Genomic DNA, 19,065 nt, shown 5'->3' on the forward strand with positions numbered 1-19,065 from the left:
GTCATGCCTCAGTTTCCTTATCCGTATAATAATGGGCATAACAGAGCAACTGTAACAGGTTGTTGTAAAGTTTAAGTGAAGTGATGCAGGTGTTGTGATTAACAGAAGCCTCACGCAATCAGGTATTCAGAACATTTTCAGTCATTTTAAAAAAATATTATCACACTTTTGAATGAAACTAGAAAAATCATTTATGATATTTTGTTTTGAAATATTTTTCAGAGTAGCTAAATTCTTGTTAATTTCTAAGAGCACTCCTGGCCATGGAAAGCACTAGGTCATGTCATTATAGGAAAGTTTTCTTGAAACCACTGTAGATTTACTTATTTACTCACCGAGGTTAATTATTCCTACAACATAATTGGTGAGCAAATAAAAAATATTTCAATTATTAATATTAATCTAGAAAATGCTTTATTACTGCCAGAAAAGAAATGAGACTACTACCAAGGAAAAAATTAGGCTTGACTTGCACACACGTTCAAAGGGATGTAATGACAATAAATTTTCTAGGAGCAAATATATGGAAATGCTGGGAGATGTTGAAGGAATACTGTGGGAGGCTTGGGCATCCTTAGACACTAACACAGAGTCAGTGGCCCAGCAGCCAGGGAGTGCTAACAGAAGCCTAAGGAGTTAGGTTGGCAGTTGACCCCTGCCTGTCTGTGATTCAAAGGGCTCTGTTGGTGGTATTGTGTCAAAGTAGTAAAAATTTTGAGAAAAAAGATACTATTTTAGAGAGTACCTCAGCATTACTAAACAGTGCTAAATAATATTTATCTAATGCCTCCTATGCCAAAAAATTCCCCTGACAATAATTTGGACATTGTAATACAATTTAATGTATACTTTCTGTTTTGGAGAGGCCTTTTAAACTTGGCTTTCTGTTTTATTTTTTAACATGCTGTTGTCAGGGAGTATTTTGGCAAAACTTTCTACCTTATTTAAGCCTTATGATTCATGTCCAGAAGGATCATTTATCAAAAACAGATGTATAATAAATAAATTATGGGGACTACCCTTAGTGATGATCATTACTCTGCCCATGAGACAATTCACGTCAAAGTGGTTTGTAAGCAGCAATGATCTTTAAGTGTTGTTATTCCCTTGAAAATTATTATTTTTTTTTTTTACTAAAATAAAGTTCTCGTCTTTTTCTGCACATTTGGGGATCTGATTTGCAGGCTATCCCTGTTATTCACAGACTGCAGTTGATTGATGATGCCTTTTCCTTATCTAAGTAAGTATGTTTTCTTCTCTCAGAGAGTGTACCTTGAGAACCTTATAAAAATAATAACCTCATCACTATGAAGTTGGTTCTTTAGCATATGCAGGTCCTGACTTATCAAGATTAGGATCAAGTTCTGTGGTTATAGTGGAATTTTATTACATAAAACTTCCCGGAATATGCAACAACATGGATAAAACTTGAGGCATTATGCTAAGTGAAATAAGATAGTCACAAAAAGACAAATACTGTATGAGGTACTTAGAATAGTTATATTCATAAAGACAGAAAGTAGAATGGTGGCTCCCAGGGGATGGGGGGAAGGGGAGGTATTTAATGGGTACAGAGTTTCAGTTTTACAAATGAAAAGAGTTAAGGAGATGGATGGTGGTGTGGTTGCACAACATAATGAATGTATTTAATACCACTGAACTGGACACTTAAAAATGGTTACAACAGTAAATTTTGTTATGTGTATTTTTCCACAATAGAAAAAGGGGGGAAGAGGGAAGACAATTTAAAAGGTCCTATCAGGAAAGAGCAATAACATCTATTACAATTAGAAAGCCATAGTAAACAATGCTTTTTACAACAGTTTGAGAGGAAGAATATGTTCTTTCTCAAGTCAAAACTTGGCAGTCAATTATATCAAAGTTCTATACATTTTCAATTAGGTTAATTTTGCTGCAATAAGATTTAAACTGATTATGGAGAATTTTTTAGAAGGTCTTAAAAGAACAGCAAAGATGATTCAGTGTTTTAAAAGGAACCGTTTAAAGGAAAAGTTTGAAAAGAATGCAGTAGTGAAGATATAAATAGAAAAAAGATAATGGTGTTTAAATATTTATAAAATTATTACAAAAAAGTATAAGAAACATTATTTTTGAAGTATCAACCAGGAATAAAAACTTAGGTAAAAACTACAAGTGTTTCAGGCTTGCCTCTTTAAACTCTAGTAAATGCTAAAATGGATAAATTTAGGAAGATTATAGATATGTTCATATATTTTCTGTGGTATTGAGGGTTAGGGAAATAAAGTAGCTAACATATCTAAAAAATAAGAGTTGCTGGAAATATGATTTATGTTACCCAAGGTGGTGACTGTAGGTTTAATTTTAATGAGCTATGGACTATGTTTTAACATATTACAAAAATTAGTGATTTTATTTATATCATATTTATTCAGTATAAACTGCTGGTAAGTATTTAATCAGGTGAACTAATATATGTTTAGAATGAAAATTTTCAGGCAACAAACTTAAGGAGTATGCATAGTAAATTATCTAGTGTGTCCCTCTTTCTTTGGCTTGTCATATTTCTTGAATAAAAGTCTGCTCATTTCATCCTTCATTTCTTTACCACTTTTCCCCTCTGTGACCTGCAGCACACGTCCTTGCTCACTACTTTTTTGAAACTCCTCTCTAAGATTACCGTGACTTTGATACTATTGACCACATCCTCCCGGAAACTTCTTGTTTGGCTTCCTAAGACTCTGGCTAGTGCAAACCTGGTTCTCATGTATCTGACTTTTCTTCTTTCTGCTGCGGTAAGCATCCTCAAGACCAGTGATGGTTGTGTTATTTTCTTCTATCTTTCCTTTGGATAACTTCTGCATTTTTAAAAAATTTCAGTGATTATTTTAGTGTGTACATGTACAGTGCCTTGAAGATATAAGGTACTCAATAAATGTTGGTGGAAGATATGTCTATAACTTCTACATCTACATCTCTACTTGTCTCTTCCTGTGTTTTGTTTATCCTGTGGTCATTGAAATGCAGCACCTGGGACACTGGACTTTGTTTTTAAATTGCTCATGCTATTATTGTTCTCTCTTTGTCAAAGGTGCTGTTGTTCTTTCTATCACCCAAACTTGAAACATCAGAGATATCCTGAACTCCTCTACATTTCCCAAATAGTCACCATGTCTTATCTGTTTGTTCTTGGGATAGTCTTTTGAATCCTCACCTTACTTACTACCTTCACTGCTTCCATACTAAGTCAAGCTTTCAAAGTCTTCTGCTTGGCCAACTGCATTAGCTCCTAGCCCTCAGTTCTATTGAATTCCATTCTGTCTTCTTCAGCACAATTGCAAGAAAATGTTTAGGCACCAGTGTCACCATGTTTCCCAGTTATCAAAACACCTCCCACCACATGTAAACTTTTCATCGGAAATTCGTGGCTTTCTGCAGTTTTGATGCACCTTTGTGATTAAGCCTCATCTCTCAACTATACACAAAAGAAATCCTCTGCTTCGGTTAGCTTGGTCTGCCCATCATATTAATCCCCACTTATCTTCTTTGTCCTAAGCTGCCTTCCTCTTTTTTTACCACCCATTTCAATCCTACCCATCCTTCATTGTTCTGCTCAAATGCCCCCTCCAGGAGGCCTTTGCTAATTCTTTCATCACATGCCTATGTTTTCCTTCTTTGCTACTTTAATATATTCATTGCCTTTTTTAGGACATTTGTCAACAGCTACTTATGCATAAACCTCAGCTCCTCCTGGAGGTAATAACCTCCTCAATGGGAGGCAAGAGTATGTCCTATATTCTAGTTTCTGCTGGCAAAACATTAGATGATAACTTTTAATTAATACTGTTAACGGGAAATTATACTCTCATAAGAATGCATACTAAATGCACAAGAATTCTTTTGCCCCATAATCAGGCCAATATTTGGCCGGGATTATCTGTAGCTTCCAGGAATTTGGGGACTTGAACATGTCAAATTGAAATGGAGGACCTGTCAGCTTTGCTTGCTTTCCATCTTATCAGTGAGAGGGGACCTTTCCCTGCTAGCCTCTTGATTTTCCGTACCTTGTTGAAGTCAGGCAGTGAAGCATGGAACAAATATAGTAAGTGTGCAAGTGAAGGTTTTCATTTAGCAAGTGAAGGTTTTTTAGTGTGTGTTTTTAAACCAAACAGAAACAATTATATTGAGATTGAAACAGCACTTGATTTAACCAAGTACCTTGCTGAAGAAGATGAAATCATAGTATGGCATGCAGTCTTGGTGAACTTGCTACCCAGGAATTTTGTTTCTGATGTGAACAACTATGATATATACCCATTATTAAAGGTAATTTCATTCTTTGTTATGTGGTTTTAAAAAATTCGTTCTTCCTCTTTCTGTATTCTAAAGAGCATCTGTGAAACAGGCCTTTCCAAAAGTAATAGTCTGTTATATTAGTTCCATATATATATATTCATTTTTTAAAGGAATGACTGATTGTTCTTAAAAGAAAATACTTTAGTCATAAACCTAGTCTAGGAGATGAGTACAATAGAACTTTAGAAAGGTACTTAATTCTTATTGAAGTGGCAATGTGTCCTAGGAAACCAGAAGTAAATAGAAATAGTATGCCTTTTTCTCTTACAGAAAAGAATAGTATATATTAGCAACTATTTCCCCAGAAGATTGTTAAGCAAACAGAATTACTTTTAACAATCATATATGCAAATTGAAATACTCTGATATATAGGGACAGCACTTAAAACCAGAGAGGTATGTCCAGAAAAAGTACAAATTTTTTTATCAACTTTTTTTTTTTAGATTTTATTTATTCATTTTAGAGAGAGGAGACAGAGACAGAGAGAGGGAAAGGGGGAAGAGCAGAAAGGCATCAACTCCCATATGTGCCTTGACAAGGCAAGCCCGGGGTTTTGAACCGGCAATCTCAGCATTCCAGGTCAATTTTTACCCATTGTGCCACCACAGGTCAGGCGAAAAAGTGCAAATTTTAAAGCTGCTTTTGATGTTGTGAAGAGAAGGAAATTAGAATTAATGAATGAAGAAATAACATGTCATTATTAGTGAAATAATATAAAAGGAGAAAAGTTCTATCTTTAAGTTTCAACAATGATTTTAAGAAAAATAGCTCAGATAAAATCAAAGCAAAAGTTAGGGAGCAGCCCTTTGGAGGGTTAAGGGCCACAGACAAACCAGAAAGTAAGTTAAGTGGTGATGATTTCAAGTGAGCTGCTGGGGCGGTTGGAGGGCGAGATCACAAGCATGTCTGGGTTCCAGACTTTCCTTTCTCTACTGTCCGAAGTGCAGGTGGGAACCTACTTGAATGTAGGGATGGTGACCAGCAGAAGGTGCGTAAGTGTCTGTGGGATCAAACTGGCTTGTTGATAGTATCTGATGACTGCTTAGGGGTACAGAAGCAGCAACTACTATTTGTTTTTAAAGAACTTCCATGAATAACATCTAGTTTATTCTCAGGGGTATACTGTAAATGTATAATTTTCTATAATCTTATTATTTGCCAGAGGATAGCTCAATTGAAGAAACTTGATTTCAGACTTAGGGCTTAAATTTGTCTAAGGCATAAATCAGTTCTCTTTACTTTCTTAGAAGTATATATATTAAACATAGAAGTTCCAAGGTAAAAGTTTAATAGTTCTAAATTTTTACATTTTTTCTCATTTTTGAAGGCAATCAGAAATGGCTGGGGTGATATTAAATGATAATAATAGCTAATATTTATTGATTTATGTGCCAGGTAGTGTGCTTACATGCATTACATTATTTAGTCTTCACCAAATTGTAATTTGGTATTAATGTAAATTCCATATTTTGTTTGAGAAAACTACCTAGGGAGATTACAAAATAAACCAATTACATATTACTAACAAATAGAGATCATTTCTGAAGAAATATCTGTCACTATTAATGTCTTGTGATAAAGAGAAACACAGTGCAAATTCAATGCTGGGAGCCAGAACTAACAGAGTGTTTTCTTTATTGTTTATAGAAGTATCTACTAAAGAGATTGAACTCAATATGGAATATTTATTCAACTATAATTCGTGAAAATGTGGCAGCATTACAAGATGACTATTTAGCTCTGTAAGTATTTTTTGAACTGATAATTTCATGAAATGATTCATACTAATAAATAGGCTTCCAGATTTACATAATAAGGTCATTTTTTTTTTCTGGCTTTTTTTTTTCCTGAAGTGAGAAGCAGGGAGGCAGAGAGACAGACTCCTACATGCACCCAACCAGAATCTTCCCAGCAAGCCCACCAGGTGCAATGCTCTGCCCATCTGGGGTGTTGCTCCATTGCAACTGGAGCCATTCTAGTACCTAAGGTGGAGGCCATGGAGCCATCCTCAGCGCCTGGGCCAACTTTGCTCCAGTGGAGCCTTGGTTGCAGGAGGGGAAGAGAGAGACAGAGAGAAAGGAGAGGGGGAGGGGTGGAGAAGCAGATGGGCACTTTTCCTGTGTGCCCTGGCTGGGAATCTAACCCTGGACTTCCACATGCCGGGCTGAGGCTCTACCATTGAGCCAACTGGCCAGGGCCTACATAATAAGGTCTTAATACAGGGGTCCCCAAGCTACGGCCCGCGGGCCACATGCGGCCCCCTGAGGCCATTTATCTGGCCCCCGCCACACTTCCAGAAGAGGCACCTCTTTCATTGGTGGTCAGTGAGAGGAGCATAGTTCTCATTGAAATACTGGTCAGTTTGTTGATTTAAATTTACTTATTCTTTATTTTCAATATTGTATTTGTTCCCATTTTGTTTTTTTACTTTAAAATAAGATATGTGCAGTATGCATAGGGATTTGTTCATAGTTTTTTTTTATAGTCCGGCCCTCCAACGGTCTGAGAGACAGTGAACTGGCCCCCTGTGTAAAAAGTTTGGGGACCCCTGTCTTAATACCTATGATTTTAGAACAGTAGCTTTGTGATTTGTGAGATACTTGTATCCTAATAGGAAATAATATTTTGGGATCTTAATTTACCTGCAAAGCACATATGCGTGGATGCAGGGATTTATAGCTCAATAATCTCAAATCTTAGGCTATTGGTTAAAATTGTAAGTATGTCATACAGTTGGAGAAGGGTTGTGCTAAGTAAAGTCAGCCTATGTCAATAACCTGAGGTTTGTGTGTGTGCGCTGGGCTTCTAGATTTAGAAGGGAGTTTGTAATCAACAGCAGTACAGGGATTCTATGCATATACAGCACTAGTCAAATCCAGCTGAAATGAATTAGACCAAAGAAAAAATACACAGTATGCAGAATGTGATTATTATCTCTCATGAATATCCTTCTGAAAATGGAGAAGGACATAGGGTTGAATGGACAAGATTGAATGGAAGACAGGGAGGACTAGCTGGGATAGTAAGTGTGTAGGCATCTGTGAATAAACAGGAAGGATAAGTGTGCCCAGTCAGACAGCACACCTGTTAACTAGTCATATCCTTGGACGAGTTCATTGAACTGAAGTGACCTGCTCTCTGCGGCATCCCAAGACCAGTATGTTTGGAGTGCCCTTGCTGCAGCCAGCTTGGGCTGGGTGGGGAGAGGGAGTATATGTGTAAGTGAATGCTTGGAGCTGTCTCTCAGAGGGCCTCCACCCTGGACACTACACTTACACTTATCAGAAGGCCAGGTCAAGCTGGGCTGAAACCTCAGGTCAAGAGGGTGGAGCAATAGAGATTTGGCTCTTGCCTCTTCTGGAAACTTACGGCCAGTTTGAATTCCTTTACCACCAACCCCTAACTAAGGGACTGTAAGGAGGCACACCTCAAGGCACTGCTTCTCTGGGTTATTACTGATTGTTCTTCATTGTCTTCTTAGGAACTTATTTTTGTTTTGAACCATAATGTGTACCCCTGCTCAACTATGTGTGTGTGTGTGTGTGTGTGTGTGTGTGTATGTGTGTGTGTAATATAACTTGAATTCTTTTTCTGGCCATAACTATTATAGCCAGGAGGAATTGATGAAGAAACAGAAACTTAAGCAAGGAAAAGCACATTATCCAAGGAGAGAAATAAACCACCCTCTTTACTTTCCATGTATGAAGAACTTTATTTTTAAGAATATTAGATCAAATACTCTAAAGACATTTTTTTTTATCCACAAGGCAATTATTGTAAAATGGAGGAAAAATAAATTGATAACAGATGTGGAGTGTGTACACCGTGCGTGATTGAGGGAGATGAAGGGTGGCAGTAACTTATTTCTAGCTTTTTAAAAAATATCAGTCCTAGGAGCTTATTTGGTGCCCGAGAGCCTCTCGGCAGACATTGCTCTGAATTTTAAATACAAAAACATTTTTTTTAAAACAAACCTGATGTTATTGGAAGGATGTTTTAAAATATCCATCCTTTTATAAAACATTGTCTTGGACAAAAAAAAATAGTGTAGTAATGCAAAATAAAGTGGTTTTCTTTGACTTTTCCTTCAAGAATATCACTGGGAAAACTTTTTGGAACGGCATGTTTGTTGGGCCTTGAAGACTGTCTTCAGCTGTCAAGAGAACTTTTCAAAAACTGGATGCACTACCCAGAGAATGAGTAAGAGTAATACTGTAATTATCCTTGTTTTTGTTCTGTTTCAACACCAACAGTTTCTCTGCCTTCTCACTCTGGGAGTGACTGTTTTGTTTTCATTTGGCTGATCTCTTTCTCCTATTTTTTTTCAAGTATCCTTTTTATTTAACCAATGGTCTAGTGCAAGTCTATGTATAACAGTCGATTAGAATGTATGCAGTGATTGTCACCCAGGACTTACCACTGCCAGGGTCTTCCCTATAGGCACATGTGCTTATTTGGAGTCTTCTTTAGGTTATTCTTTATGATATGTATATCACAGATATCTACATCAGTGCACCTTTTTCTCTATGAGTTCGCTATCTCACTGGGAGCTGAGACTAAGGCTATTATTTTGGGTTTATTCTATTACTTCTAGTGTGTCACCTCAGATGGACTCTTGGGAAATGTGGTAATAAGATATGAGACCGCATTTATTATCAGCATATACTTACTGCTTGTACTGTTCTAATTTACTTCTCTTAAAACCCTTTAGTTTCTTTTTTATTTATTTATTTTTTTTGTATTTTTCTGAAGCTGGAAACGGGGAGGCAGTCAGACAGACTCCCGCATGCGCCCCACCGGGATCCACCCGGCACGCCCACCAGGGGGCGATGCTCTGCCCATCCGAGGCATCGCTCTGTTGCGACCAGAGCCACTCTAGCGCCTGAGGCAGAGGCCACAGAGCTATCCTCAGCGCCCGGGGCCATCTTTGCTCCAATGGAGCCTTGGCTGCGGGAGGGGAAGAGAGAGACAGAGAGGAAGGAGAAGGGCAGGTGTGTAGAAGCAGATGGGCGCTTCTCCTGTGCGCCCTGGCCGGGAATCAAACCCGGGACTTCCTCACGCCAGGCCAACGCTCTACCACTGAGCCAACCGGCCAGGGCCAAAACCCTTTAGTTTCTAAACTAATTTAATGATCTCATCTCATGATAGTTGCCTTTCTAGATTCCTACTTTTGATCTTTATATCTGAGATCTCAACACTTTTTTTTCTAGATATATAATTCTAACTATATGATAGCCTAGATAAGCATATAACTTAACTGCTCTGATAAATATCATTACATGTCATACTTTACAGAATGCCTTACCCAATTCAAACTGAGATTTTATGTTATGGCATTGCCTTGGGAAGCGATAAAGAATGGGACTTTTTGTTCAGTATCTACAGTAATAACACAGAGGAAGAAGAAAGGATTCAACTTATTCTTGCAATGAGCTGCAGTAAAGACCCATGGATACTTAACAGGTGATTATGATCAACTTACCTTCAAAGTTCCTGGTGGAAGAATGCAATTAATAAACCAAAGGGAGAAAAATAGAACTGTGCTGAGATAAGAATTAATAAATATTTGTGCATCATTAACTTAGAATCATATGGGATTTTGATTTCATTTATTTAATTTAACCTTTTATATTTGATAAGTTTTACATATTATTTTCTGAAAATGCATTTTGCAGATATATGGAATATGCCATCACTACATCTCCATTCAATTTTAATGATACAAATATAATTGAAGTTGTGGCGGCATCTGAAGTTGGCCGGTATGTCGCAAAAGACTTCTTAGTCAACAACTGGCAAGCTGTGAGTGAAAGGTAAGCAGGAGATACAAGGCCACTCCTTCATGCAGGGCATCAGGTTGGCACTGCACGCACAGTGTGCATCTGGCTAGGTCACGGAAGTGCTTTGTACTGACTAAAAAAGTGATGGCTTTTCCTGCATGCAGTCTCAGCACAAACTGGCTATGTTATAGAAGAGAAAGTCACTTATCCTCAGTTTCAACTTTCTGTGTGAAAATGGATTTGCATGAGATAGTTTTATACCACAATCTCCCCATGGTGCCCACGAACAAGTTTGAAACACGGATTAGAGCAAGTCGTGTTTTTTGGGGGGTATACACATACATCACCCATTAATTTATTTTGTGAACTACATCACTGTATCTTTAGGAAACAACAAAACTTATTACATCAGCCTGGATGTTATTCATGTGTTTTGTCAGATTCCCTTTATGTATCTCAATTCCATATTCTTGAACTTTTTTATATTTCTCATCATTTAAAATTAATCTGCTTGCTTCCTAGCCCATCTATTGGGTAAAATATACACTGACATACAAATATCACACAGCATACATTCCTAATGGTCACATACTGCAGAGTTAGCAGATAAAAAGTAGCTAACAATTTAGGTCCAAAAACCTGTAAAGTTGAAAGATACCTTTTATAAATAAGTTCTTTTGAAACATAAAGTATATTTGAATAAAAATCTTAAAGAATATGAATATGGTTTTCTCTTTTTTTTTTTTTTTTTGTATTTTTCTGAAGTTGGAAACGGGGAGGCAGTCAGACAGACTCCCGCATGCACCTGACCGGGATCCACCTGGCACGCCCACCAGGGGGCAATGCTCTGCCCATCTGGGGCATTGCTCTGTTGCAACCAGAGCCATTCTAGCACCTGAGGCAGAGGCCATAGAGCCATCCTCAGCACCCAGGCCAACTTTGCTCCAATGGAGCCTTGGCTGTGGGAGGGGAAGAGAGAGACAGAGAGGAAGGAGAGGGAGAGGGGTGGAGAAGCAGATGGGCGCTTCTCCTGTGTGCCCCGGCTGGGAATCAAACCCGGACTCCTGCACGCCAGGCCGATGCTCTACCACTGAGCCAACTGTCCGGGGCCTGAATATGTTCTCTCAAAGTGCAAAATAATGGAATAGGGTAGGTTTTTGTTTGTTTGTTCTTTTTGTGTACATTTATTGAACACCTTTACAACACCAAAAGAAAACATAACTTTAAATCTGAAATTAAAAACATGTAGACAAAAGCTTATTTGTACAGTACCATGTACTGGCTTATCAGTGGGCTATACATAGCCTCCTCACATATTGAGAAAATTGTCTTTATCTCCCATTTTCAATTATTTATCATTTTAGGTTCATTGCTTCAGAGAGCCTTATGAATTCCTTAAATTTCCTGGGATCCCTAAGACCTTGGGGATAAATGGTGTTTCCAATTTTGCTTAAATCATTAAAGATAATACCCTCCTCCCTAGGTCTGATTTCTCACTGGGAATTTGGGACCATTTCCATAGGTCCCCTTGTTACGTGAGGTTTCAGAGATGCCAACCTTATAGGGTTGTCTGTTAGTTTTTGACCTCTCTCCCTGGAGCTTGTAACAACACTCCATCTCCATGCTCACTGTAGGTCTGAAATGCCTGGCTTTGCCAGGTCTTTGAAGCTATCTGCCTTCTTGCTGCTAGGGTCATATTACCCAAGGTCATTCGCTACAGCTACAGTCCCTGACTGTCTTCTTTCAGAACTTCCTGCTGAACAACCTAGTAGTGATTTTGGAATTAAAATGTTGAGAGAACAGGTTCTTTAAGAACTATGTCATGATTTGCCTGAGGACCTTGTGATCACCATAGGCTATCACATCTCCATTTCTTCGAAGCCCTGCTGGACCCTGAATAAGGCATAGGTTTACAGTTATGTCCAGGCTTAGTATTTACTAGTGCCTGGCACTGGGTGTGTACTTGTGTTAAGGATTATTACGTGTTGTTGTTGTGGTTCAAGGTGGCATGGTGCCTGTCAACCACAGGCCCTATTCACTCCAAGCATAAACCAGATACTTCCTAATGGGGCAGAAATTTGGAATCACCCAGAGTGGCTAGGTCACCAGAGACTACCAAGCGCACCTAACCCTTCAAATTCAGATTCTGCCCAACTAGGGCTGGAAATCTGTACCTCTCACTAGTTCCCTGGGTGACTCCGGCACAGTGCAACATGGAACCAGTGACACTAGATCTAAAAACTTATCTAAGGTTGCATTGCTCAACATGATAATCACTAGCTAACATATGGATATTTACATTTAAATTAAAGTTAAATAAAACTTAAAATTCAGTTCCTTCCTGCACTCGCCCTGTTTTAAGTGTTCGAGGTGGCCGGAAGCTATATTACAGCCAGTCCAGGTATCAAACATTCCCATCATTGCAGGAAGTTCAATGGGGTGGCACGGCCCTCAGGGTAAACCAGACCTCGGTTCAGTTTGTCCTCTTTTCTTATACCATACACAGTGCAGGAGCCCCCCAAATGGCTTTGAGCAAGCCCTGGGAAAGACTGCTCTTCACTTAGGGGACTTCAAGTGTGTTTTAATTTTTATTTCTTAGAACATTTTTTTTTTCTGCATTTACAGAACAGGGACATGTTGGTAGCACTTTCTGAAATACCCATTGCCTGGCAACTTATTTAAATGATCTATACTACTGTATTAAATAAGAGTAGAGAAGGAAATTTTAAAAATCTAAATGGATCTTATCCTTACCCCAGGAAGTTCCTAAAATGATAAATACATGAACTTTTAACCATGGCTTGAGTATTTCTCTTTTATAGACAAAATGCTATGCTTATAAAATAGATGCCTATTCTGTTTATGGTAAATTCATCTCAGTTCACTCCTTTTGCACATTAATGTCTGGTTCAAAAAGTCTTTTAGATTCAAATAAACGTGTTTTCTCCACTTAATACATTTATTTTTAGAGTTCCATTTATATTCACCAGCCCTGGCCTAGCGCACAGTTGGTAGAGTATCGTTTGATACACCGATGTTGTGGGTTTAATCCCTGGAAAATATTTATGGTTAGAAGGAAATATATAACAATTTAAAATTAATAATTAAAATATGATATACAGTAAAATGGCATAGGAATGTTTACTTTTTTCTACATAAGAATATTTATCATTTATTAAAGTTATATTTAACATGAATATATACATGTCACTTGTCTTCATAAAATGATAAAGATGGTATAAAAATATAAGTAAACGAATTCTATGACAAATTGTTTTATATTAATAATGTGGAAAGGATTTATTCTGAATTTGCTAAAATGTCACTGATCACTGGCAAGTTGGTACTGAAATTAGTGTTTCTCCAGTATATTTCACTGAGCATTATACATGAGAGATGTTGATAAGCCTTCTGTTAACAAAGAAGACAATAGCCCCCAAAACCATCTGTTTTAACCTCTGCTTTTGTAAATTCACAGTATATGTTAGCATCTTAATGGCTCCAAGAAGCCCTGTGGAAGGAAATTAGAGTTTTTCATGTATTTTGCCTAGCATCTTACATCTGTAACCCTGCTACACACTATATGTGCTAATGTATACAAGGTGTCGTTTTGCCGGTAGATCTGTTGTATCAGGAGAAAGATGAGAAAGTAAATACTCCACCCGCTCATTTGGAACTGGAACTGGAACTGGACATCTATTTACTGTTTGCCTATAAACATTTAGGCCTTAGTTTTCCCTTCTATAAAATGAAAGACATGTATTTGGTTAATTCTAAGATTCTTTGTAGTAATAAAATGTCTTGGTTTTTTCTATGCCAAGGCACAGTTAGTTTAAGCTGTTGCTGCGGATATAAAGTGATTAGAATGTGGAGATGGAGTTGGAGAGGGTTTTGGAGGTTCAAAGAGAAGAAAGGGAATTGAGTGAGACTTAAACAGGCAGAGTTGGAAAAAGTCACCTTCCACACAGAAGGACTGAAAGACGGACTTGGCACTGCTCACAGTCACTGGCTGGAGCGTAGGGCACTGCGGAAGAGGACACAGGGCTAGTCAATGCGGAGTTGAGCACTGCCAGTAGCAATTAGGAACATCTGCACCCTCCAGGCCCAGGGTTCTTCTCAGGAGGCCTCATCTGAAAATAGACTTTGGAATATTTGAGGAAAATAGCTGCAGTTTGGTCCTGTCCCTCACTCTCACATGCAGGCACTATACTGGTTGCTGAGGGGTAATTAGTTGATGGACCCAAAATGCTCCTTTGAACACTGGTCTAAATAAAAGAATCTCTACTGACCATGAAGACATCTTTCAGGTTACAGGAAAATCAATAGGTAAATGCAGGTGTAAATAGATTCTATGGAAGAATGTGCGACAAGAGATGGAACAAGAGGATTTTTGTGGCTTTTATTGTATGTGGTAGAAATTATTTTGTGCCCTTATCATCCTTGTTAAGTTGCTTTTGGCTTTCTTAAAACAATGTGGATTTCACAGCTTCCAGGAAAACCCTAGCTTTATTTGACTATAGAACACAGGGTATGTATAATCAGTTTCAAACTCAGCTGGCCCAAAAGGAATCTTACCCTTTTCTTTACCAAACACTTGATTTCTCCTCCAAATATTGTTATATTGCCTGAAGTCCGGAACTTGAAACCTGTACATATTTTCACTTCTATTCTGTTGTTTCTTTATGATGGAGAATGCAGAGTTGAAAGGGTTAAATAGGAAGAAGTACAAGGGAAATGAGTTGAGATGTTGGAGTAGAACCTTTCCCATGGCCTGTCACTGGATTGGGCTGGATGCCTTGGTGCCCCCATGCTTGCCTAGTGGCCATGCCTGCTACAGGAAGTCAGATTGACAGGGGAAGGGAACAGAGGGAAGGTAATTGTGGGAAAGAAGAGAGGTAGAAAGCAAGCAAGACTAGAGGACCAAATCACTGTCTAGCTTTGAATGTTATCAATATTTTTAAAAAGGTAATTATGCAGATACCCACTGGCTCTTGTCTTTATATTAATTAGAATGTATTTGACTACTAGAAAGATGAACTATTTGTAAAGTAAACATTTTTCTTGAATAATATTTCTAAGAGATTGCTCTCCCAACAAGAGTGACAAATCTTCTCTGTCTCGAAAATATCTCCTCTTGAATGAAGTTGCAAGAACAAGAAGGAATGATGAGTGCCAGGTATTCTGATAGGTGCCTCAACATGCATTATCTCAGTTACTCTCCAAAACAATGCTTCTAACTACGTATTAGTCCCCATCTTTACAGTTTATAAGTTGCCCAAAGTAACTTCAAGTTACCCCCTGCTTGTTGGGAGAAGTTTCTCCTGGATCTGATAGAAAAATCACACATTTAGTACCCTAAGTAGTTTTCCAGTTTTTTTAAAAGGTTGGATTTTGGTTTCTTTGCAAATTTTGCCAAGTTTATTGAGTCATCTCACAGGCTTTTTAATACCGGGCCAATAAAAATGAAGAACTAAGAAATATTTCCTCTTTCCCCATAGAAACAAGTTTGCGTGTCTGAATTACATGCAGACTGTCTCTTTCCCTCCATGGATTATATTATAGCTGGGAACTTAAAAAGAACAAAAGCACTGTTTTCTCTAATCCTTGTTTGTGTTTTATGTCAACATAAACTCTTGAAATTTTCAATTTCAGGTATACATTTTGAAATAAATCAATTGTGTATATTAACTGTCAGGCAGTTCAACCATTTCTTGTTCAGTCCATATTAACCCTATTTTAATTTTCTTTCTTTTTTTAATGCACTCAAAACTGTTTATTTACTTTTTTAAGTACGGCACCACTTTGGGCAGGTATGTATCTGCTCTTTCTCTATAGCAACATTTCATGGCTTTTTAAAAGATGATTCTTGTTGGATAGTCAAGGACACTAAACTAAGGAAGACATTTCAATGACCATGCTTATTCGAGGGAACATAAGTGGGTTAGAGCCAGGCACTTAGCCTTGAGTGATCACCAACATTTGCAGAGTCTCAGATGATATGGATCCTCTCTCCGAAAAGCTTATACAAATACAAAATTTTAAATGAGCTTTCAGGGTATTTTAGAGTTTCTGAAATTGTTCCCACATTAACTACATTATTAGCTTACTTCCTTACACATTTTTTTTTTCTGTATTTTTCTTAAGCGGGAAACAGGGAGAGACAGTCAGACAGACTGCCGCATGCACCCGACCGGGATCCACCCTGCACGCCCACCAGGGGGCGACACTCTGCCCACCAGAGGGCGATGCTCTGCCCCTCTGGGGCGTCACTCTGTTGCAACCAGAGCCACTCTAGCGCCTGGGGCAGAGGCCGAGGAGCCATCCCCAGCGCCCGGGCCATCTTTGCTCCAGTGGAGCCTCGGCTGCGGGAAGGGAAGAGAGAGACAGAGAGGAAGGAGAGGGGGAGGGGTGGGGAAGCAGATGGGCGCTTCTCCTGTGTGCCCTGGCCGGGAATCGAACCCAGGACTTCTGCACGCCAGGCCGATGCTCTACCACTGAGCCAACTGGCCAGCTTACACATTTTCTTAATTTGAAGTATGTGACATCTGTTCTAACCACCTCATTTAAAAAGATAAAAATGTTGTCATTGATATTGTTTTTAAGAGGAGCTTTTTACATTTGAGTAAGTTAAAAACTGTTACACAAATCATTATTTAACTATAAATATTTTTTAGTGCTAGTAGAATTTTTTACATAATAGATTTTCCATCAAAAAATGAAGGTAAAGTAGTTCATACATATTTTCTCTTAGATTTGGGAGATAGAAATTAGAAGGGGCTATATATTTAGCATTTATCTGGCAAATAAAATATAACTTTTTCTTGCAAAACATTTCCCAACCCTGATTAGCATCTTGTTGCTTTCTAGGTATGGAATACAATCATTGGTTACTCTGATGTATATAATAGGGAGAACCATCAGCACAGATTTACAGATCATGGAGGTAAGTACTTTAGATAATGTGAATTATAACAATAATTTGGAAGCCACTTTTTTAATGTCACTTGGAGTTGCTAAAATTAAAAATAATGTGTTTGTCTGAATGATTACACTCTATACTCCCACTGGTGCTATTATAAGTGTGCATGAAATGTGATCTAATTCTATCTTGCTTCCGAGGGTTGGACATCCTTCTTTCTCACCTGAATTACTGCAGTCGACTCTAACCCAGCCTTCCTACCCAGACTGGTCTTGCCTCCTTCCGTTCTTCACATTGCTGCAGCCATTGCCCTGCTCCCAAGGCTACTGGTCTTGCCTCCTTCCGTTCTTCACATTGCTGCAGCCATTGCCCTGCTCCCAAGGCTACTGGTCTTGCCTCCTTCTGTTCTTCACATTGCTGCAGCCATTGCCCTGCTCCCAAGGCTACTGGTCTTGCCTCCTTCCGTTCTTCACATTGCTGCAGCCATTGCCCTGCTCCCAAGGCTTCAGTAGCTCATCATTTTAGGAAATTTTAAACTTTTTTTTTTTAGCACACGAAGCCCTTAATAAGCTGAGCCCTGCCTTACTCTCTAGGTTCATTTTTACCCAACTCACTACTGAGTATCAGAAAGCAAGAGAGACAGACACCTCCGAACACTTCTCTTCTAGCTGTATTCTGTCACCTACAGATTTTCTGAAATTATTGTGTGTTGTTTCACATTTTCTAGATGTCAGAAACACTCTGCCTTCTGCCTGGGATGCCGTCCCCAGCCCTGTTCTTGATTGGATAATTCCTAATTATCCTTTAAGACCCTGTTTCAAACATCTTATTCTAAGAAATTTTTATAAACTGATTTATACCCTTTCCTCCTCCATATTCCCAAGTCATCCTGTCAATATCTTTATCATAGCACTTACCACATTATATTGTAATTAGAGTATAAAGACAGTATGTCTATTCCATGAGGCTAAAATGAGCTTCTTCAGGACTGAACCCATATTTTAATTATATTTATATTCTAGAGCCTAATACGGGGCTTGCTGTTTCTAGTCTCTTCTTTCCTCTGGGCTGAATTTCTCCTTAGGCTGGCTTCCTCACAGGGAGGCAAGCATAGCTCTAGGCTTACATGATCCTTAGCACCCTCAGGTGTAAAAGAAGAAAAAGAAATCCTTTCTCACCCAGTTTCAAGTTCCAGCCCTTAATGAAAGACTCAGGTTGGGCCTACTTTGGTCATAATCACCATGTCTGGGGGAATGAAATATTCTAATTGTCCTGGCCTGGGTCATGTGCCTACAATTGGAAGCAGCCCTTCCCAAACCATAAACACTAGGATAGGGGTGGGGGGGATTTGTTCTGTAAAAAAAAAGGGTATCCTATAACCACAAGGTAAACTGAGGGACAAAAGCAAATGTCTACAAAACTACGCATGTGCAAAGTAAAACAAAAATAAAATATAAATACAATCTCTGTACACACAGTAGCTTTGGTAAAATTAGGATGATTTATACTACCAAAGGTTGGCAAAGATGTAAAGTGACTTACCCTACTGGTAGGAATAAAACATGGTATAACCACTATAGAAAACAGGCAGTATTTTTAAAGGTAAATTAGATACATGTGACCCAACAGTTCCACTTTTGGGTTTTTGCTCAAGAGAAATGGATACCTATGTGCATACAAAGACTTGTACATGAATGTCCATATCAGCTTTATTGACATTAGCCAAAAACTGGAAACCATACAAATGTTCATCAATAGGTGAATAGATAAAGAAAATGTAATATGTTCACACAATGAGATACTGCCCCACAATAATAATATTAATAAAAGGAGCAAGTTTGTATAGCAATGTGGATTATTATACTGAATAAAAGCAACCAGACACTTTCTAGGAAAAGCAAACTGAGCTATAATAACAAAAGGTAGCTCAGTGGTTGCCTGGGGCTGAGGGAGGGGTAGCGTAGAAGGGCACAGAGACACTCTGTAGATGATGGAAACGGACTCTCACTGGATCGTGGCTATGGTTCCAC

The 19,065-nt window shown here is 38.5% G+C and overlaps 1 protein-coding gene across 1 annotated transcript in view; it reads left to right on the plus strand.

Moving 5' to 3' along the window:
* The window catches only part of LVRN (laeverin), a 63,989-nt gene that overhangs the window by 39,412 nt on the left and 5,512 nt on the right, over window positions 1-19,065 (plus strand). Inside the window, exons 13-19 of the mRNA XM_066382060.1 lie at window positions 1,185-1,240; window positions 4,152-4,305; window positions 5,984-6,078; window positions 8,429-8,536; window positions 9,632-9,799; window positions 10,012-10,149; window positions 16,984-17,059. Coding sequence (XP_066238157.1) covers window positions 1,185-1,240; window positions 4,152-4,305; window positions 5,984-6,078; window positions 8,429-8,536; window positions 9,632-9,799; window positions 10,012-10,149; window positions 16,984-17,059 — 795 coding nt within the window. The remainder of the gene's footprint in view (window positions 1-1,184; window positions 1,241-4,151; window positions 4,306-5,983; window positions 6,079-8,428; window positions 8,537-9,631; window positions 9,800-10,011; window positions 10,150-16,983; window positions 17,060-19,065) is intronic.

The sequence above is a fragment of the Saccopteryx leptura genome, chromosome 4 (genome assembly GCF_036850995.1).
Source record: "Saccopteryx leptura isolate mSacLep1 chromosome 4, mSacLep1_pri_phased_curated, whole genome shotgun sequence".
Classification (NCBI taxonomy): domain Eukaryota; kingdom Metazoa; phylum Chordata; class Mammalia; order Chiroptera; family Emballonuridae; genus Saccopteryx; species Saccopteryx leptura.